We start from the raw sequence: 22,637 nt of genomic DNA, 5'->3' as shown, positions 1-22,637 counted from the left end.
CCAAACCCTCATGTGAGGAGAAGATCAATCTAGCTGTACATCAGCAACTCATTAGGGAAGCTCAATCAATACTTGAGGGCCCACCTCCACCTATCCCTCGGGGCCCGACCTCTCTTAAGCCAACATTAGAAACCATACCAGAAGTGTCATCAAGTTGGGAAATGAAAAGTGAGCTGATCTCACAAGCTCATAGCGAGAAGTCTGCACCAATTGACACCCCATTTGAAGAAGGCATTCTGCCACCACCTAGTCTTGCCTTCCCATGCAATGATGAAGTCATTGATGCTAACGAGGACATGGCAAATGACATGTGGAGTTCATGAGAAAGTTAATGAGAATATGTCCTCTATTATTTCACCTCCATTCTCTGAAGTGGATTTTACCAGGGGCACAGAAAACAACTCTAGACGCCCAAGCACCCAGGAGGAAGTTCAAACAATTGTTTCTCCTAGAAGTAAGCATACAATGAAAACCTTACCATCTTATTTGGGAGAATATGAGAACTGTTCGCAAACCTTGAGGATACCCTCCATGCATAGAAGGTTGACAAAGGAGATGGATATGGGTATCGTGCAAGCTACCAGTGGCTTGTACCTTACCTTTGCTTGATTTGATAAAGCTTCGACCAGAGTTGTGGAATGATATTGCCACATGTTTGTCAGAGCAGGTATTGATACAAAAGGGTCACCATCAATTTACTATACACCCTGAGACAAAGCATGTTATGCTAGTTCCTATCACCAAAGTAGGAAAATTTTGTGAGGACGATCAGGGAAATGTTACCCTCCCATTAGAAGTGCGAAAAGTAGCTTCAACTGCAATACTTGATAGTGGTGCAGGAGTGGGAATTGTGACAAGGTCCATTTGGGAAAAGTGGGGCAAACTAGCTATTAGGAGTACCAAGATGTGCTTGAAACTAGCAGATGGAAGCTTAGAACATCCCATTGGGCTGCTAGAGAACATATTGGTCACCACATGTGGGATTGAATATGAGCACACATGGGTGGTTGCAAGATGAGGGTACTCACTTTCGTTCACTCTCTCCAAAATTGGGACATCCATCCATCTCGGGCGGAGTACCTCGATCGTGATAGTGCCGCCAATCAAAAGACGACACGTGGCTCCCGAGCCTAAATCGACATATCTCGATCGAGATGCCAACTAATGCCACGCTAGCAGGTCCGGCTTTCCAGGCGTCATCCATGTCACCAATACATGTCACCGCCACCACAATATCTCGATCGAGATATCTATGCCACTCGGATCCACATCAGGGCCACGCTGTATCCCCGTAGGCATATTTGACTAGCACATCTCCATCGTCCACGTATCTCGAACGAGAAATATACATCCAATCGCGACCATTCATTGTTCGAGGTAATCGGATACAATCTCCACCGTCCCCATATCTCGATCAAGATACTGAGTTCAAATCTCAGCCGTCCAAATATCTCGATCGTGATATAGAGATTCAATCTGCACCGTCCGAATATCTCGATCGAGATACGTAGATGCAATATCCACCGTCCAATTATCTCGATCGAGATAAGGAAACGCAATCTATACCGTCCATTTACGTACGCTGGAAGATGCAATCTCGGCCGTTTAAATATCTCGATCGAGGTATATAATGAATCTTGACCGTCGAGATACCTTTTCGTGGTAATGCCTCTAAATCGTGGCCGTCCAATTACCTCGATCGAGATATTAATATCAAATCTCAGCCGTCGATCCTTCCCCAACCCTAGAATTAGGTGTGTATCTTGGCCGTATGTTGCACTAACCCTAATATCCAGAGCGTTAATCTTGCAAACCCTAAATTGCATGATGTTACCGAACCTCGATCGAGGTTATAAAACCGGAAAACTTTTTTTTTTGGCTCATTTTCACAAGTCGTTTTCACTCCCTTGCTCTCTCTTGATTTGGATTAGTGTTAGTGAGCCCATTAGCTTTGTTTTTAGCTTCATTAGTGCTACTTAGCACTAAGCATTAGACCTTTCACATTAGACCTTTCACATTAGACCCTTCACATTGGACCCTTCACATTGGGCTTAGGTTTTAGCATGGAGGGCCACGAGGAGGGCCACGAGGAGGGCCGCTCATCTATTGCGGACCTCATCGCGGAGATAGACCGTGAGCTAGCGGCTATCCGTAGGAGTGCTAGAGACACTCCGTCTACATTACATATCGTGGCAGACTTGGAGGCGATGCTTGCGTCCCTTCGTAGCCTTCACGATATTGTTTATGTAGATGAGTGGATAGCCCACCATCGCGCTGCTCCGGTGTCACATGGCCTGACATATCGTCAGGTCTGTGATCTTGCTCCTATTAGGGATGGGGCTTTCCTAGATCTTTTCCTCGATAGTCGTGGGATGAGGCCCGGGGCGGGGAAGCCCCTCACTATTTCGCGGTGTTCGCATCCTCGTATGGCGGCACATATCTATAGTCGATATGTTGCCGCATATGGGAGGATGCCGAACAACCGCCAGATCCCCATATACTTCGCAAAGCAGTTATATGCGGAGTTTGTCTTAGGGGAGGAGGTCGATTACACCAGCCATCGTCCGGGTGGTGGTGCTGGCCGAGGCCGTCTCCAGGACCAGGGTAGGCGGCCTCCACCAGCACTTCGTGTAGCACCTGCCGCCACAGATCCTTCCTTTGTGCCATTGTCGACAGTAGAGGCTCTTGGCACGCAGGTCGGCATTGACGTACGGAGTACCACGGAGAGCATCCAGCACGTGGTGCGCCTATTCTCACGAGCTATACCGACGACAGATGTGGAGGTATTTACATATAGATTACGTCTTAAGTTTTTTTGGTCATTTATCTTCATGTTTATATGTACTTTTCTATATTTTTACATGAGCAGCATGGTTGATTGTGTCACGCAGGTTCCCACACCTGCCACTCAGAGGCTCACTCAGGAGTTGGTAGAGGCGAGAGCGGAGATAGACCGCCTCCGAGCTGCATTACAGATGGCAGAGGCAGCTACTGCAGAGGCACAGCATCTGAGAGAGTCCGACATCCAGCAGGTAGGTTTCTCTTGCACGTTTAAGTTACAAATTTCTTTAAGTAATACCTAATGAGAGACTAACCAAATATTTTAATGCTTTACTTTTTTGCGTAGGCTCGGACCGAGGTAGAGAGCTCCAGAGCTGAGGCACAGCATCATCAGATCATGGAGCAGATTGCCCAGCACAGGGCAGAGCAGCTGATGCTGCATGTTCGAGAGTATCGTAGATCATCCGATGTGACAGTGCCTTACCTACCGTTATATCCACGGCCTATCACAGAGGTTTTTCGACGACCTCTCCCTCAGGATGCACCTCCCTTCCTACGGGATGCGTGCTGCTGTTTATGCATCGAGGACATTGACAGTACAGGAGGATATGCCCTAGGATGTGGACATATTTTCCACTTGTCTTGCATCACCCAGGAGCTCGTCCGGTTCTCAGCATGCCCATCCTGCCGTGCACGCGTCGACTTAGCGACGTACAGGGTATTGGGCATCGATGATCTTCACCCAGGCCTTGTACGAGTAGATGCCAGGACTGGGAGGCCTGTCGACTTTACATCAGCTATGGACTTGGGACTCGACGCCTTCGACGATAGAGCCCAGGAGCCTGAGGTGCCTCCTGAGATAGAGTGGAGCTCACATGAGTTCGACGCTTACCAGAGAGTGCTACATGAGAGCCAGGTGACAGCATTTGAGCGCGTGGGTGGTGCTGGCCCTAGTGGCACAGCGGGTGATGGTGCTAGCAGCAGTGCTGCTTCTCATGAGCAGCGTGTCCTTACAGCAGAGGAGCTTACACGAGCAGAGTGGCAGACACGCACCATTGCAGATTATAGATTTTGGGTGTACAGACAGAGGCGTCTTGCATTAGCACGACGCAGAGAGAGAGAGAGGGCCATAGCAGCTTTTGGGACTCGTGAGCTCCCGAGTATACCGGCACCAGCTCACGATCCTTCCTTTGAGGCAGACCTCCCCGCAGACATTCGACGACCCCCGCAGCCGGCACAGCCGCCTCGACGTGCACAGCAGCCTCGACGCGCACGTCGACCGGCAGTTAGAGATGACGATTTTGATTGGGTTGCTGTTGATAGTGACTAAACTCAGACTAGCTGGGTTAGCTCACTTACATTGTACTTAGATTTTTGGGCAGTGACTAACCTCAGGCTAGCTGGGGTAGCTCATTTTCATTCTGATGTACTTATTTGATGTTTATATCATTATGAGTTTTCTCATTATTGAGTATCATTACATTTTAGTTGATGTTCTTGATTTTATTATATTTCTTAACACTTTTGCTATCATATTGTTTGTTGAAAATCTCCATGCCATCGTACCCAAACATGCTCCGATGGGGACCAAACTTTGCAAGCATGTGGGGGTGGGCCCCCCCCACATGCTTGCAAAGTTTGGTCCCCATCGGAGCATGTTTGGGTTGGCAATGGGCGCCCAGTGTGGTTTTTTCAAGTCTCTTGGTGCTTAAGAGGCCATGGAAAATCCGGGCCTTCCCCATACCATCGTACCCAAACATGCTCCGATGGGGACCAAACTTTGCAAGCGTGTGGGGGTGGGCCCCCCCCACATGCTTGCAAAGTTTGGTCCCCATCGGAGCATGTTTGGGTTGGCAATGGGCGCCCAGTGTGGTTTTTTCAAGTCTCTTGGTGCTTAAGAGGCCATGGAAAATCCGGGCCTTCCCCATACCATCGTACCCAAACATGCTCCGATGGGGACCAAACTTTGCAAGCGTGTGGGGGTGGGCCCCCCCCACATGCTTGCAAAGTTTGGTCACAATCAAAGCATGTTTGGGTTGGCAATCGGCGCCCAGTGCGGGTTTTTCAAGTCTCTTGGTGCTTAAGAGGCCATGGAAAATCCGGGCCTTCCCCATACCGTCGTACCCAAACATGCTCCGATGGGGACCAAACTTTGCAAGCATGTGGGGGTGGGCCCCCCCCACATGCTTGCAAAGTTTGGTCCCCATCGGAGCATGTTTGGATTGGCAATGGGCGCCCAGTGCGGGTTTTTCAAGTCTCTTGGTGCTTAAGAGGCCATGGAAAATCCGGGCCTTCCCCATACCATCGTACCCAAACATGCTCCGATGGGGACCAAACTTTGCAAGCATGTGGGGGTGGGCCCCCCCCACATGCTTGCAAAGTTTGGTCCCCATCGGAGCATGTTTGGATTGGCAATGGGCGCCCAGTGCGGGTTTTTCAAGTCTCTTGGTGCTTAAGAGGCCATGGAAAATCCGGGCCTTCCCCATACCATCGTACCCAAACATGCTCCGATGGGGACCAAACTTTGCAAGCATGTGGGGGTGGGCCCCCCCCACATGCTTGCAAAGTTTGGTCCCCATCGGAGCATGTTTGGATTGGCAATGGGCGCCCAGTGCGGTTTTTTCAAGTCTCTTGGTGCTTAAGAGGCCATGGAAAATCCGGGCCTTCCCCATACCATCGTACCCAAACATGCTCCGATGGGGACCAAACTTTGCAAGCGTGTGGGGGTGGGCCCCCCCCACATGCTTGCAAAGTTTGGTCCCCATCGGAGCATGTTTGGATTGGCAATGGGCGCCCAGTGCGGGTTTTTCAAGTCTCTTGGTGCTTAAGAGGCCATGGAAAATCCGGGCCTTCCCCATACCATCGTACTCAAACATGCTCCGATGGGGACCAAACTTTGCAAGCGTGTGGGGGTGGGCCCCCCCCACATGCTTGCAAAGTTTGGTCCCCATCGGAGCATGTTTGGGTTGGCAATGGGCGCCCAGTGCGGTTTTTTCAAGTCTCTTGGTGCTTAAGAGGCCATGGAAAATCCGGGCCTTCCCCATACCATCGTACCCAAACATGCTCCGATGGGGACCAAACTTTGCAAGCGTGTGGGGGTGGGCCCCCCCCACATTCTTGCAAAGTTTGGTCCCCATCGGAGCATGTTTGGGTTGGCAATGGGCGCCCAGTGCGGTTTTTTCAAGTCTCTTGGTGCTTAAGAGGCCATGGAAAATCCGGGCCTTCCCCATACCATCGTACCCAAACATGCTCCGATGGGGACCAAACTTTGCAAGCATGTGGGGGGGGCCCACCCCCACACGCTTTCAAAGTTTGGTCCGCATCGGAGCATGTTTGGATTGGCAATGGGCGCCCAGTGCGGTTTTTTCAAGTCTCTTGGTGCTTAAGAGGCCATGGAAAATCCGGGCCTTCCCCATACCATCGTACCCAAACATGCTCCGATGGGGACCAAACTTTGCAAGCGTGTGGGGGTGGGCCCCCCCCACATGCTTGCAAAGTTTGGTCCGCATCGGAGCATGTTTGGGTTGGCAATGGGCGCCCAGTGCGGTTTTTTCAAGTCTCTTGGTGCTTAAGAGGCCATGGAAAATCCGGGCCTTCCCCATACCATCGTACCCAAACATGCTCCGATGGGGACCAAACTTTGCAAGCGTGTGGGGGTGGGCCCCCCCCACATGCTTGCAAAGTTTGGTCCCCATCAGAGCATGTTTGGGTTGGCAATGGGCGCCCAGTGCGGGTTTTTCAAGTCTCTTGGTGCTTAAGAGGCCATGGAAAATCCGGGCCTTCCCCATACCATCGTACCCAAACATGCTCCGATGGGGACCAAACTTTGCAAGCGTGTGGGGGTGGGCCCCCCCCACATGCTTGCAAAGTTTGGTCCCCATCAGAGCATGTTTGGGTTGGCAATGGGCGCCCAGTGCGGGTTTTTCAAGTCTCTTGGTGCTTAAGAGGCCATGGAAAATCCGGGCCTTCCCCATACCATCGTACCCAAACATGCTCCGATGGGGACCAAACTTTGCAAGCATGTGGGGGTGGGCCCCCCCCACATGCTTGCAAAGTTTGGTCCCCATCGGAGCATGTTTGGGTTGGCAATGGGCGCCCAGTGCGGGTTTTTCAAGTCTCTTGGTGCTTAAGAGGCCATGGAAAATCCGGGCCTTCCCTATACCATCGTACTCAAACATGCTCCGATGGGGACCAAACTTTGCAAGCGTGTGGGGGTGGGCCCCCCCCACATGCTTGCAAAGTTTGGTCCCCATCGGAGCATGTTTGGGTTGGCAATGGGCGCCCAGTGCGGTTTTTTCAAGTCTCTTGGTGCTTAAGAGGCCATGGAAAATCCGGGCCTTCCCCATACCATCGTACCCAAACATGCTCCGATGGGGACCAAACTTTGCAAGCGTGTGGGGGTGGGCCCCCCCCACATTCTTGCAAAGTTTGGTCCCCATCGGAGCATGTTTGGGTACGATGGTATGGGGAAGGCCCGGATTTTCCATGGCCTCTTAAGCACCAAGAGACTTGAAAAACCCGCACTGGGCGCCCATTGCCAATCCAAACATGCTCCGATGGGGACCAAACTTTGCAAGCGTGTGGGGGTGGGCCCCCCCCACACGCTTGCAAAGTTTGGTCCCCATCGGAGCATGTTTGGGTACGATGGTATGGGGAAGGCCCGGATTTTCCATGGCCTCTTAAGCACCAAGAGACTTGAAAAACCCGCACTGGGCGCCCATTGCCAATCCAAACAATGCTCCGATGGGGACCAAACTTTGCAAGCGTGTGGGGGTGGGCCCCCCCCACATGGAGATTTTCAACAAACAATATGATAGCCAAAGTGTTAAAAAATATAATAAAATCAAGAACATCAACTAAAATGTAATGATACTCAATAATGAGAAAACTCATAATGATATAAACATCAAATAAGTACATCAGAATGAAAATGAGCTACCCCAGCTAGTCTGAGGTTAGTCACTGCCCAAAAATCTAAGTACAATGTAAGTGAGCTAACCCAGCTAGTCTGAGTTTAGTCACTATCAAGATAGAGATCTAGTCAGCAGCACCCTCTCTAGCTCTCAACTGCTCTAGAATGCTCTCATGGTCATCCACTCGAAGCCGAAAACGAGGGTGAGAACTGTGTTTTCGGCTCTGTACTCGAACAAGAGTGAGCCTGGTAGCAACCACTAGATGAGAGAACTGAAATGCCTCTAACTCCCACTTCCACTGCTGGAACTCAAGACTCCCCCGATGAAGTCGAATCTGCTGGTAGAACCGGCCTGCCACAATCATGCTATGGGCGTCATAAGAAAACCCATGATCATCCACTGTATCCTGGTCAAGCATGCACTTTGGCCTAGTGCAACTCATCAGATAGTAGTCTACTCCCTCGCTGTTTCCCTCACTGGCAATAACAGCAAATACATCACCCTCCTGTAGCAAATCTGTCAGGTCATCATAACTGACCATGAACGCAGGACCTGTGTGCTCAACAGACACCACTGGATGTGAAGGATGCTCGGGGGAGAGGAATGTCTGTATCCATGCATCTGCCCATCCTCTCGAGGCACAATGTGACCAATCGCCATCCATACATGCTCCACAGAAGCATGCAAACCGTCGTGTGTAAATCGTGGGGGCCGCCATGCACGTGCTCCTGATGGAATGTAAGCCCAAGGTGCCAGGTACTGTGTCACAATCATGGGAGGCTCTGCGGTCAATCGTGCCACCATCCACATGCCAAAAAAATCTCATGACAATCCGAGCATCACGTCTGGGGTACGATGATGCTGCACTCCCACACAAATGTTGGGAGCACCACTCGACTACGTGGCCCGCATCTCTGAACCGCTGAGCATCCTGTCGCAGCTGATGACGCCTCAAGGCACGTTTCACACACGCGCCTGCACCATCATGCTCACCCTTCCCGTGACCAGTCTCAAAGAATGACCAAATCACTGGGATACTAGACTGCACATGCCACCTATAAATCCATAAAAGATAGTCTTAGTTATTGTTTTCTTTAAGATGTTCTAGTGAATTTAGTTTAATTGAAAATGTAAGAAAGCCATAAGTACAACCTGTAGAGCCAATAGAATTGACGTGATGACTTGAACTGTGCGCCACAACCATCCGACCAAACCCATCGCTGGACATGTCTGATCCCACAATCTCCTAAAAAATCGTCATGGAGACGAAAGCAGTGTTGCACAAAATGTGCATCATGTGAACGATCATCACTGATATAGAAATGATACTCTCGAATAATGACACGGGTCTCGGGGGTACTCGCTATCCCATCTACATGAGCCTCTGCATGTCGATAGCTAATGTGGACCAAAATAGCAACCTGGTGAGGGAAGCAATACATACGTTTAGGACACAAAAAATCAATTAAGTAATGAAGCTCAAACATAAAACAAATAGTACAAAATATAACCATTACCTGCTCTGAGAAGTAATACTCAGATTGTATCTCCTGAAAAGGTGTGAAAGTGTAGTTCTCTGCAAAATCAATCACAGAGACGACCACACCAATAGGAAACTCTGCTAGGCATGCTCGGAACTGACGATCCTGCCACTTGGCACAATGACTGTGCCGTATGTAGGGGTAGATCTGCTCCCTAAATGTGGCTGTGAAGTGACAACGTGGTGTATGTTTGTCCACGAGCTGCAACTTCCTGGACTGTCCACCACTCTGGAGCTGGTGTGTCACATACTCATAACGTTGCCATGCCACTATCTCTTGGTCACTTGCATCAAGATCTACCATCTGTAGATGTGCAAGTGAACCACATGATGTGCAATTGCTCTCCACACAAGGCATCCTATGGAACTGGGCATCCTCCGTGCGTGCACACAAAAGAGAGTGGATGAAATCACGTGGACTACGAGGCAACTCTCTATGCCCACTAAGAGAACGGAACACATCATAAAAAAGATTGAACTCAACATGGTAGCGACAACAACATGTGTCACGCTGACGTGAGTACCTCACAAACCAAGGCTTACACCCCTCAAATGACCTTTGCCCAATTTTAAGCTCTGGATACGAAGCTACAAACTGAGAATACAACTCAGTTTGGGACATTTCAAGAAAGCAAGCACCGTGCTCAATGAACACTCCTCTTGTCACTCTCTTACGCAAAGCTTTCTTGAAAACTGGCGATGCACGACAATTCTCCTCCCAAAAACTTTCTATCAAGGTTCTAGTGGTTTCATCTAGTAGGCGATCATGCCTAGCTACACGACCACTACTCGCCCACATAGCACCAACCTCATTGGCATCTAAACTTTGTCGCCTAATAGACCCAACTCTAAGTGCGTGTGGTGCTATGGAAAGGATGCGAGATGTGGCACTAACCTTACCCTTCATTTGGGAGCTACTTATGGCTGCCACAATAGCCCGTCGAGCAGCCAAAGCGTCCGCAGAGTTCCTCTTCTTGTTAACTATATAGGAATGACGAACACTTTGTAGCACCGCCATGCCAGCTCTCCTCTCTCTTCGACCTCCAATGTCGGAAAGCGCCCTGCAGTTGGCCATGTTGGGCAGATCAATCAAAGCATCAAGCACACATGCCTGTGATGAAGATGTGAGGTCTTTGAAATAGGATTGGAAGATTGCATGGGCACGACGATGTGCCCCTGACTTTGATAGTTCTTTCCTATCCACACGAAGGGCGCCCAAAGGAGGGGGGGTGGGTTCTTGTAGAAGAGAGGACTCAAGAAGGGCGGGTTCATGTGGATTATCTAAACTAAGGGGTAGTGGGGGGGAAGAGGGCGAAGGGAGAGGAAGTGGAAGAGGAGGAGCAAGGCTTGGATCATCGCCAACGGAAGGTGTTGCTCGTTGACGTGCTCTCCACTCTCTCTTTCTCTCACGAGCTACCCTTCTCCTCTCCTCCTCTTGAACTTGGTGGATGGGGGGGAGTCTAGTCCTATCACGTTTCCGACTCCTACGGCTTTGAGAACCCATTCTCAAGGAAGCTAAGAGAGAAAATATTATAAGGGCTCAATGATGGGATAGTACTACAGATAAGTGTGGGATAGTACTAGAGATGTGTGATTATATAGGAAAAATAGGTTATCCACTTCAAATCTCACTGGATTTCCTATCTAAGATTGATTGGATAACTAAGATAAACATAAAGATATTTAAAGATAAACTATTATCCACTTAAAAATTAATATTATTTATAATATTTATTAACAAGTCTAAATATTTATCATTACCAGATATATAAATATATATAAATATATCTTTAAAGAAATCTTTTATTTTATAATTATATAACTGCTTTTTTTAAATAAAGTATTTTTTTCATATTTTATTCAAAGGTTTATTCTACATAAAAAATTTTCAAGAAATATAAAAATAAAAAATTTATTTTTTTAAAATTAATAATATGATCTTTAATAATATTTTTATTGATCTAATCCCAAAATATAATCCTTTTAAATTAGTGATTTTAAATTCTTTTATTTAATAAGTTACATATATTTTATTATTTAAATTTCTATATTCTATTTCTCTAAATTACTAAATTAACTTTTCCAAAAATATGTTTTTGAAAAAAGAGGGGAGGTGGGAAGGAGATGCCACGTGTCACAAGCGTGCATGACACGTGGCATTCTCTTGACATGTGGCACTATTATGGTTGATGTGGCAATTCCATGATGTGGCATGCCATGTCACCATGTGCGAGGTGGCATGCAAAGGTGGCAAGATGATGTGGCATTAATGATGACTAGGATGATGAGGTGGGGAGTCAACTAGGTTGACCATGTTGACATGGAAGGTGGAGGTGGCAAGCTGAGGTGGCAAGCTGCTTATGTGGATCCTCTCGATGCTCACGTGGACATAAAGTGGCATGCATGTATAAGGTTTGGGCCTACCCAAGCCTCACACATGGAATGAAACCTAAGCTGTGAAGTTTACCAAGCCTAGATTTCCAAACCTAACTAGGATTGGTTTTAGACTTGAAAAGGGGAGAGTGGACACAATATGGGAATTTTCACTTGGGAGGATTGAAAATGGACCTTCCCATACTCAAATCAAGCCAAATTTTTTTTGATAAATTCATGGCAACAAGAGTATTGATCCCATGAGTTTTTAGATTGAAAGATTCAATATTTAATTTTCTAGAATTAAATTACTATTGATTTAATGGGCCTCTGACAGTCATAATAAATTTTCCAAAGTAAATCTACAAAAATCAAACCGTTAGATTTGTAATTTTATCTTATACCCACATTATACTAATCTTTCCCAATCTAATCATCACTAGATCCATACAATTTGAGCATTTTAAATGGTAGATGTGGTGGGAGGATAAAATAGTATGTTTTTTAACAATTCTAATATCTTTTAAATAATATAGAAAATAGTAGAACACATCAAAAATTACTCGATAAATCAAGTTAAGCTCTATGTTATTTGTATTTGTGAAATGCAAAGTGGGAACATCGTATGAGTAATAATGTAAAAGTTATAGGCAATTTACTCACATTCACTATACCTGTCTAAACCTAGGACAGGGCCTGTATACAAACTTGGTTCCCAAAGAAAAGGGGATTTGCAATTATTGGATATTCGATCAGATTATAGTTTTAGGTGCCCAACTTTGCATATGATGTTTCATTAGAAGACCTTGAAGTGAAACTCCTTGGCTAACTATGAGAGATTGGCTATTCTTCTTGAAAAAATGCCTGTTTTTCAGCTAAAGCCAAGGGCGCCCACGCCATGAAACTAGATAACCTCATCTTGCAACCACCCACATTTGCAGTAGTAGTGGATTTTGGAAAGCATCCAAACTATGAAGTGATATTGGGTAGACCATTCATGCGACAATTTCAAATGATTCAAGATTGGGGATACAATTATTTGTACCTCCGACATGATTCTGTCATCCCAAGGGTCAACCTAAAGAATCACTCATATCATGATGTAACAAGGTCTCCAATAGATGAGTTTGATTCTGCTTCATATGAGGGCTCAAGAGTTACATTGTTAGATGGGCGAGAAGATCTGTGGATGTGTGGAGCCTCATGTAAGGATTTCAACATTGAGAGACTTAAGGGTAATCAAAGTGTATCAGATGAGGCATACATTCCACAACCCTTCCCTCAGCACTTAATTGATCCCCTAGAATGGAGTCATGTCCTTGCAACATTATCGACATGTGCTTTACCTAAGCCAATTCAATTTTGTGACTCAGATGGATATGACATTATTCCTATACGAATGGTACAACCACGTGACCTTCTAGATGATTTGTACTATGGGGATGCATCCACAAAAGCATTGCATGTAGAGGAAGTCTCAGTGGAGGATTTAATACTCGAATCTGCTAATGATGCTAATAAGGAAGATGGATGGGACTCTGATTTTGATGATGATGTGATAATCCCCGAGGAAGAGTTAGGAAAGGCACGCCTACTCTTGAGAGGAAGGGAGGTTCAAGTAGAGATCCCTTGAAGCCGACCTAAACGTAAATGCTGTAAGAGCCATAAGAGAATCTGTAAACAAGATGAGAGGGAACGACGTGAGAGAATACAAAAGAAGACGAGGAGTTTAAGAATGAACACTCTCGACCATCACCTCACTTCTCAAGAAAGAATGGATATCTATACTATGTCCAAGCACAAGATAGTATCAAAGACCAAGTAAAACGATCAGATGGATTCCAACCAGGAGAAAAGCTAAAAAATCTTAGCAAAAATCGCAAAAAAACAAAAAGACCAAAACAAAAACTCAAGTCTCAAACAGATTCAAAAGAGAGTGTCAGAAGTGCAAAGATAAAGGTTGAACGAAAAACTCTGATGCAAGATTGCAAAAGAGAGCTCAAAACCGCACGGTCTTCAATTAGTGATGACTCAAGTGGACAAGAACAAGGTCTCAATGTTCCCCCCGACTTCACAGAGTACACTCTGCAAGATCGGAAGATTGTTCTTCAACAGCCCATGCGACAAAAGCCAAGCATGCCAGGGGTTTCATATGATAGTCCAAAAGATGCAAAAAAAATTGATATCGCTGAGCCAGGAAAAGAGCCTCGCTATGTGTGGATTGCCATCTACTTGTCCTTAGATGAGGAGAAGTTATTAATTCAAACAATAAAGGAGTATCGCGATGTTTTTTCTTGGAGTTATAAAGACCTCAAAGGAGTTGATCCAAGCATATGTCAGCATACAATTCCATTGCGAGAGGATGCAAAGCCTTCCAAGCAACGTCCTTATACTTACAATGAGAACTTTACACGAAAGATAAAAGAAGAAATAGACAAGCTCTTAGAGGCAAAATTTATCTATGAGATTGAACACACTGAATGGGTCTCCCCTATTGTAGTGGTGTCCAAGAAAAATGGAAAACTTTGAGTATGTGTAAACCTCAAGAAGGTCAATGCAGCTACTGTACGTGATCATTACCCACTTCCAATCACGGATCATGTTTTGGAACGTGTTGCAGGGAAAAAGGCATATAGTTTCTTGGATGGATTCTTCGGTTACAATCAAGTGTCAATTGATCCGAAGGATGAACACAAGACAGCCTTTGCTACTGAAGATGGCATCTTTGCCTATCATGTTATGCCATTTGGTCTAACAAATGCACCTGCAACCTTTCAGCGGCGGTTAATGAGTCATGTAATCATCAAGGAGTACCTTAGGGTATTTCTTGAGATCTTCATGGATGATTCTCCGGTTACAATCAAGTGTCAATTGATCTGAAGGATCAACACAAGACAGCCTTTGCTACTGAAGATGGCATCTTTGCCTATCGTGTTATGCCATTTGGTCTAACAAATGCACCTGCAACCTTTTAGCGGTTAATGAGTCATGTATTCAAGGAGTACCTTAGGCTATTTCTTGAGATCTTCATGGATGATTTATGTGTTCACTCACAAGAGCGTGATGATCATATAGAACACCTCAGACTTGTGTTTCAAAAGTGTCAAGTTTATCGTATATGCTTGAATCCTGACAAGTGCAAATTCATGGTAAGACAAGGGAATATTTTGAGCCATATTGTTTCTCGCAATGGTATCTCAACAGATCTATATGGATAAAATTGATGTCATTTTCTCATTACCTCAGCCTATCAACCCTAAAGGGGTACAAATATTCATGGGATATTGTGGCTATTATCGTCGATTCATCTACATGTACGCTGTCCTAGCCAGACCATTATATGCTCTTCTTGTAAAGTTTAATTGGACTGACAAGTGTGAGGAATCCTTTGAAAAGTTGAAGCAAGCATTAGTGTCTGCACCCATCTTACGGGCACAAGATTGGAACCAAATATTTCATGTCCATATTGATGCTTCAAACTTTGCAATTGGATGTATTTTGGCTCAATCGGGAGAACATAATAAGGATTTCCCAATCTCATATGCTAGTCGACAGTTGAACAATGCTTGAGAAGAATTATACCACGACAGAAAGAGAAGGTTCGTCCATGATATATGCAGTGAAAAAGTTTTGCCATTACCTTTTGGCAAACAAATTTATATTTTTTGTGGACCATCAAGCGCTGCTATATTTGGTGAATAAGCCTTGTGCAACTGGAAGGATTGTGAGGTGGTTTGTCATCCTTCTTGAGTTTGATTTTGAAGTGGCAGTCCGAAAAGGAACAACTCATCTTAGGGAAGATCATTTGTCTCGAATCACCTCTGGAGAATCTCCTATGGGTGTGGATGATGATATGTTAGATTCAACACTTTTCCTTGTAGAGACAGCTCCTAAATGGTCTGAACCCATCTTAGAAATTTTGACAGTTGGGTAGATACAACTAGCGGGTCCTAATGTGGACTTATGTGGTGACCATTCAAGTTAATCTCAAGAAGATTATATTGTCAGGGTAATGATGGAGTGTTGCAGCTTATACCTAACCCTAACCAATATGAGGAGATCTTGGAATGGGCACATGAGGGTATTGGTGGAATCCATGCATCAGCTACTACTTGTGTGCGACGTATAACTCAGGATGGGCAATGGTGGCCTACCATGCATGCGGATGCTAAAAAATTTGTTTGTAACTGTGCTTCATGTCATATTCAACAACCAATTCATAATGTCACATTATTCCAAATTTCAACTACACCAAGTTGGAGTAAGTATATTGTGGACTATCTTCAGCATGGTCATACTGATCGAACAATTCCTAAATATCAAAAGCGTGCTATTGAAGTTGAAGCGGCCAACTATATGCTGATAGAGGGTCAACTCTACAAGAGGGGCAAAGATGGCAACTTGCGCATGTGTGTATGTGAAGCTGACTACTTGAAAATCTTGACTCATGCACATGCAGGTGTTGGGGGTGGACACTTTTCGGGCAATACCGCAGCTAAGTTGATTAGGTGGTCTGGGCTTTGGTGGCCAACCTTACAAATGGATGCCGAAGAATATGTAAAACATTGTGATGATTGTCAAACCTCCCATCACAAAGGACAATATGCCATTGCGGCCTATGTTAAGCACACGTGCTTTTGCCAAATGGGGTATTGATTTTGTCGGTCCCGTTAAACCTCCAGCTCGTCACATGCATACCGAATATATTATAGTCACAACTGACTATTTGACCAAATGGGTAGAGGCAAAGGCTACAGTCAAAAATGATGCTAGAACCACAGCCAAGTTCTTGTATGAGTACGTGTTTACACGCTATGGCTTACCTATTGAAATTGTTAGTGATCAAGGTGTGCACTTTGTGAATGAGGTCATAGAGTTTTTACTTCAAGAATTTCTGGTAATTCACAAGCATTCTGCACCATATCATCCCCAGACCAATGGTCAAGCTGAGAGTACTAACAAGATTCTCTGCACAGCACTCACAAAGATTGTTGAGGGACATAGGACTGATTGGGAGTAAAAGTTGCACTCAGTTCTTTGGGCATATAAAACAGCCTATAAAACATCTGTGGGTGCAACCCCATTTGAGCTTGCTTTTGGACTAGATGCAATTCTTCCCATTGAATTTCTTGTACCTACTCTACGAGTTGCTAAATAATTGGACTGGACTGGTCATGAGCTTTCTCAACGCATTGATGAATTGGAAAAGCTTGATGAGACCTGCTTATTGGCGGTAATGGGGATGTATGCTGAGAAGAGGAGACAAAAGTAATGGTATGATCGAAATGTAACAACTGGCCGATTCAAAAAAGGGGACCTTGTGCTCTTGTACACACTTAAGAAGCATAAGCAAAAGCTCAAGAAACCTAGGACCGTTTGTGATTAATGATCTTACTCCTAGTGGTGCAGTGTGTTTAGAGACACTAGAAGGCGAGCAAATGCCTAACTTCATTAATGGAAGTCGTCTCAAGAAATACAATGAACCATTAACTAAAGCCATGCTTCAACAAATGCATGCTGCCCACACGTGGAAAGAAGCACATGACCTACTTAAACGTCAGGCTCAAGAAGAAGCTAAAGCTAGAGTTGCAAAAGCCAAGGAGCATCGCAGGGCTTCTGTGTTGACCTTACAGTTGGCTACTGATGAACAATATGTCGATCCTTTCAATATTCACGTGTGTCTTCATCTTCATGAGACTACCTACTTTGTCTCTGCTGCCTTAATTGACTCTGGTGTAGATTATAATGTTCTCTCATTTGACACATGGGTAGCCTTGGGACAACCAACACTTGTGCACATTCCTATTGACTTACGAAGCTTCTCAGGTGAAGACAACCCTATAGAGGAAAAATGTGTCATTATGATGTCCATTCAGGATCACCAGATGTCAGTTCCCTTTTATGTGGCTAGTAAGTCCAAGGCAGTGGTAGAGGTTGTTCTTGGTTGGTCATGGTTAAGTGCTACCAATTGTTCATTAGATTAGAAGAATAGACAATACAAATTACAAATTGATTCTGATTGCATCTTGGGATCTCCTACTCCATGAGTTTCATCATGTCAAAAGGGTGGTAGTTCTACCTTACACAACCCACTTTCAACAACTGCTCTTCAAGCTCCAAGACAAATGATGTGGATAATCAATGAGTCCTCAAGTGAGGGCCATGGCTGGCATGTTCCGACTACTCTAGTCAGTGTGCAAAGAAGGCCATGCAAGAAGGAATTGTCAATTTGGCTACCCAAAGATGTGTACAAACTTGTACCATCTATAGCCTAGTTACTAAACCTCTTAAAAAGCATATCTTTTTCAAGCCTAAGCCTCAGATTGTTACTCATTGGGTCCCAAAGCATGTTCTTAAAGCACAAGGCTATTATGAGGGTGTAACAGCACTTTGGCTTCCCAAATGCCAAGGTTTTCTAGAGCCAGAAGAGTGTATCAATAAGATTCCAAAAGCCACTCTTGGTTTTTCATATCAGTGGGTGCAAAGGAAATCAATACAACCTCTTCAAGATAGGATAGGTGGTTGTGATAGCACCTACAAATCTTCTTGTGTTGACCTTCCCCAAACATGTATTGAATCACCAGTTGTCCCAACTTCTCCTTGTTACACACTTCCACCATCAACTTGTGTACCTAAGACAAATCCAACTTTACACGAGTCTCCTTTGAGAGCATAGATTCTAGCACTTCACTGCCTAAATCCTCTTATCTTGCTCAAATTCCTCGACAATTGCTATCCTTCCCACCTCTTAAGAAGGACATACCCAAAACCAAAGGTAAGGCATTAACACTACAATTGAAGCTCTTTGGTAGATCAGTGTTTGAATAGTCTCACTTTTACTAATGTGGTTTCTTATGCCTTTACAGGATTGTGTTCTTTTTGAGATGATCTTATCTACATTGTTTTTGATAGGGATTGTAATGATGGATATGAGTGTATAAAGTTTGAAGTTTCTAAATTTCACTATTCTACATCCAGATACCTCCTGATGGATACTTGGTGAGATACATGTCCACCATGCAATGACCCTGATAGTACTCAACCTGAACATCGCAGAGATTATAGTGCTCCTCCTTTTCAAACTCATTCTAGGTACTTTTATGCTCCCTTAGGTGAAATTTGTTGTGGGCATCACTTTGTCACTTTATTCTATCAATAGCATCATCCATTTCCACATTGTCAAGAGTGTGCATGACTCATATTAGGGAAAGCTTCACACATTTGTTGGCTGTGCCACTCTTACTTTCAATGATATGGCACGAGCTTAATGAAACAAATTATGGGAATTACACCCCAACGCCATAACCTTCTTGATGTGAGAGTACCAGACCAAGGACCAAATCAATGTAGATTACCTGAGGAGGTTCAAGCACAACAATGGAGGGATACATGCATAAATGACTTGCAACCACCTATCTTGCAAGCCCTTCTTCCCCCAGCCTCAACATGTCAATTTTGGATCACTATGAGCACCTATATTGAGCAATTCCAAAATCGAAATTGTTTGCTTAACCTTCCCATAGAACCAATGCCATATTTTAGCGAGGAAGCACTCCTTCCTCTACCACCTTCTCCAGAGGCCGGCTTTTGTACAGGGTTGTCCTTGCATCCTGAAGTGATTGATACCATCTTTCCAGCAGAAGTGGACACGGATCCACCGCCAGTGCAAGGGTAAGCTCATCAACTCCACAATAAGATTAACAAGCCAGGGCACTTTTCTCCCACTGGGTTTTTCCCCTCGGCTATATTCGGTGATTGGCACCAATAACAAATTTTATTCTTTTCTTTTCTTTTCTTGTTTGTTAATAAAACATTTTGTAGAGATCTCCCCTAAACAAGAGCATACAAACACACCCCAATAGTCCACCTACCGTGCACACAAATTAGGAAGAGGGGAGACATGCAATGCCTACAAAGAGCAAAGAGAAGCAATCTGCACATCAGCAATGCATCAAGACAAATGCACAACATAAACGAGCACTACAACAAGTGTATTCAAATCATAATCTTTTATTCTTTATGTGCTTTTCACTTTTTCATATATTGTTTGCATGTTCACACACAGTTGGCTGGTTTACGTTTTAAATTAGTTGTTACTATGTGGTGAGTGATTTCTAGATTCTTAGAGGACTTAGTAGAAGGTATTTCTATTTGAAGACAGTGTAATATATATGCCAACAGAGTATGCCAAGTTCTTATGCTCTCGAAGTATATTAGTTATCCCTAGTGGTAGCTACCTCTTAGGTATGGGCTAGGTGCTACGACTGATAAAAAATTTACCAAACACATGCCCTAAAAAATATATAAAAGTGACTTGAGACATGACGTGTCTACGGCCATGTGGAATGCTTGGTAGGACCTTGGGTTGTTTTAGCACCTTGGGGCCAATGCCTTGGTTTCCATGGGGTGAACACTGACGTCTAAAAGATTAAAAAGAAGACCTACAAGGACTCTATCACCTTTATAGATACTGGTAGGACTCTTGGGTAGATTATGGGCCCTCGAGACCGATGCCCTCATCTTCATGGGATACTCCTTATGTCAAAAAGAAAGAAAAGGGTCTGTCGCCCTTGAGATACTTAGCGGCCTTTAGATTCTCTTAGCGGAGGTCTCTTGGCCATTGCTTGGGTCTCATTGGGATGGAACCTTCCTCTTTATCAAGCTAAAAATAATAATTCTCTTTAATCTTTTGCTCTTTACACACCAAAAAAAGAAAGAAAAAGAAAGAAAAGAAAGAAAGGTCCAATCACCATGGCTTATATTTAGGAGTAGGGTTCCCACTTAGGTATAACTTAAACACTTGTAGGACATTGAGATTGCAGTCATAACCTGCAGTGTACAAGCATACTTGCCTTTGCATAGCACTATCCCACTTAGTCTCACTTTGACTAGTCTTTACTCGCTTCTTTTAGCACTCTTTAAAACTCTAATCGGCCTTTCACTTGCAAGCTCACTTGTGAGATAGTCATTGCTGGTTTTTTTTCAATAAAAGACTTTACTTGTCTTCCATTGTTTTTTCTTTATACCGCGCCCAAGGATGTGCGCGATTTAGGAAGGGGGGAATGTTCACTCACGGGAACACAGATTATGGAAGGAGGCCAGAAGTAATTAATGCGAGAGAGCGGGATTGTAGCCATGGGAACATAAAGACGCACATAATTTCACCATATTTTTGTGCCGAAGTGCAAGGTAAATCATTTTAGGCCAATGTGGGTTCTAAATGAGAGTTCTAAGTGTATTAAGTAAAGCTCACTTATGGGGTTCTCCGCCCATGTGTGAAAGAGGTCTAGGGTTGTTGAGATATCGAGCTCGTCTAGTGAGGCGATGGACGGTGATGACCCGCCTGGGAGATAGGCCCCACACTTACACCACTGGCATGGTTGGTGAGATCTTGGGTGATATGCGGCCAGTGGGATGACAGGCTGTGTGACAGCCATTCTAGAGACTGGCATAGTTATAGCGCCAGCTTATTTAGTCGGGTTCACACTATAGAGAACCTGTGTATGTATTTGGTTGAGTACCTTTCATATTGTGTGTACTCTTATTCTTGTATATGGGGTGTTGTGAGTGTTGAGTGAAGAAGAAGAAGATTTTCAGCCTCTCACCTTGTGTGTTCTCTATTAGGGTTTTGTGAGTGTGTGTGTGTGCTTGCAAGAGCTCAAGCTCTCTTCCCCCCTGCATCTTTTCATGGTATCAGAGCCTGGTTTGTGCTAAGGGCTGAGCTGCAAGCAAGAGAACCACAGGAAGCGGTACGAGGGTAAGAGCTTCAACTACTCTTCCCTATTTGTGTTGGTGACTACACCCTTGTCGGGAGCTCTACGGGAGGCACCGGCAAACGATCTCTGATTGAGGAGCTTTCTTCGCAAGAGTAAAGCTATAGGGCAACAATATTTTCCTATAGGACAGAATTTTTTTTGGGCCGAATACGCGTTTCGGGCGCGTCTGGACCTCCGTTTTTCAGAAAGCAGGCGATTTCGAGCACTGCGGGCGGGTAAGTCATCGATTCTCTGCAGAACTCTGTTTTAAGAACTGCAGGACGACAGATTGACTGTGTAGACACTGTGGGTGCTACAAGAGGTCAACAGTTGCCATTGGGTGTATGTATGCACATTGAAGTCACTGGTTGTGACATTTGAGAGTACTATAGTACCGCTGTACAGAAAATACAGCAGTTTGTGCAGAAAAACCAGAGTGCAGTTTCTGGTAAAATTGTGTGTTTGGCAAGATGTCAAATGATGGGATAACCTAGATTGTGGCTAAGAAGCTTGATAAGAATAACTTCCATGCTTGGAGGTTCAGGTTGACGAATTTCGTGATGGGAAAAGGCTATTGGGACTACATAGAAGGTGAGCATGAAGAGGCACCGGAGATACCGGAAATCCGACTGCTGTAGATGTGAAAGAGTTTAAAGACTGGAACCAAGGAGCTAGGAAGGTTATGTATTGGCTCTCCATTAGTATACAGGACACCATGATTGGGCACATTCAGGATGCCAAGTCCCCCAAGGATGCGTGGGACACCTTGGTAAAGCTCTATGAAACAAATACCAAGGCACATAAGATATAGTTGAAGAATGAACTTCATACTGTGGAGAAAAAGAGCATGTCTATGAATGACTATGCACTGAAGATAAAGGGTATTGTGGAATCCCTTGCATCTATTGGTATGTCAGTAGGTGATGATGACAAGGTGGAAGTCTGTCTCTACGTGGTCTCGGGTCACAATACAAGGCGTTCAAGACGTCCATTCAGACTCGGAAAAACATTTCCAACTTTACAGATTTGGTGTCTATGCTGATTATCGAAGAGAAGAGCTTGGGTGAAGATCAATAGTCTTCACAAAACAAAAACAGTTCAGAGCAACAGGCCTTCTACACGAGTTCATGAAGAGGACGAGGTAGAGGAGGCCGTGGACGCGGTCAAGGAGGTGGCCGAACAGGTAATCAGAATTATGGCCAGCAGCAGCAACAACAACAACAGTCCCAGAATCAAGAACAACAACAACACACAGGTGGAAGAGGCAAATTTAGA

The 22,637-nt window shown here is 44.8% G+C and overlaps 1 protein-coding gene across 1 annotated transcript; it reads left to right on the top strand.

Moving 5' to 3' along the window:
* Positions 1 to 1,693: 1,693 nt before the first annotated feature.
* On the top strand, positions 1,694 to 4,152 carry LOC147636370 (uncharacterized). Its single transcript, XM_086801143.1, has 3 exons — positions 1,694 to 2,783; positions 2,892 to 3,032; positions 3,128 to 4,152. Exons 1-3 carry the CDS (start codon positions 2,064 to 2,066, stop codon positions 4,109 to 4,111), a joined length of 1,845 nt encoding a protein of 614 aa, XP_086657269.1. The 5' UTR covers positions 1,694 to 2,063; the 3' UTR covers positions 4,112 to 4,152.
* The last annotated feature ends 18,485 nt before the right edge of the window (positions 4,153 to 22,637 follow it).

Source organism: Cibotium barometz, chromosome 8 (genome assembly GCF_041138505.1).
Source record: "Cibotium barometz isolate CiBa-2024 chromosome 8, ASM4113850v1, whole genome shotgun sequence".
Taxonomy (NCBI): domain Eukaryota; kingdom Viridiplantae; phylum Streptophyta; class Polypodiopsida; order Cyatheales; family Cibotiaceae; genus Cibotium; species Cibotium barometz.
Note: the sequence above shows the minus strand (reverse complement) of the source record. Positions and strands in the feature narration are given on the sequence as shown.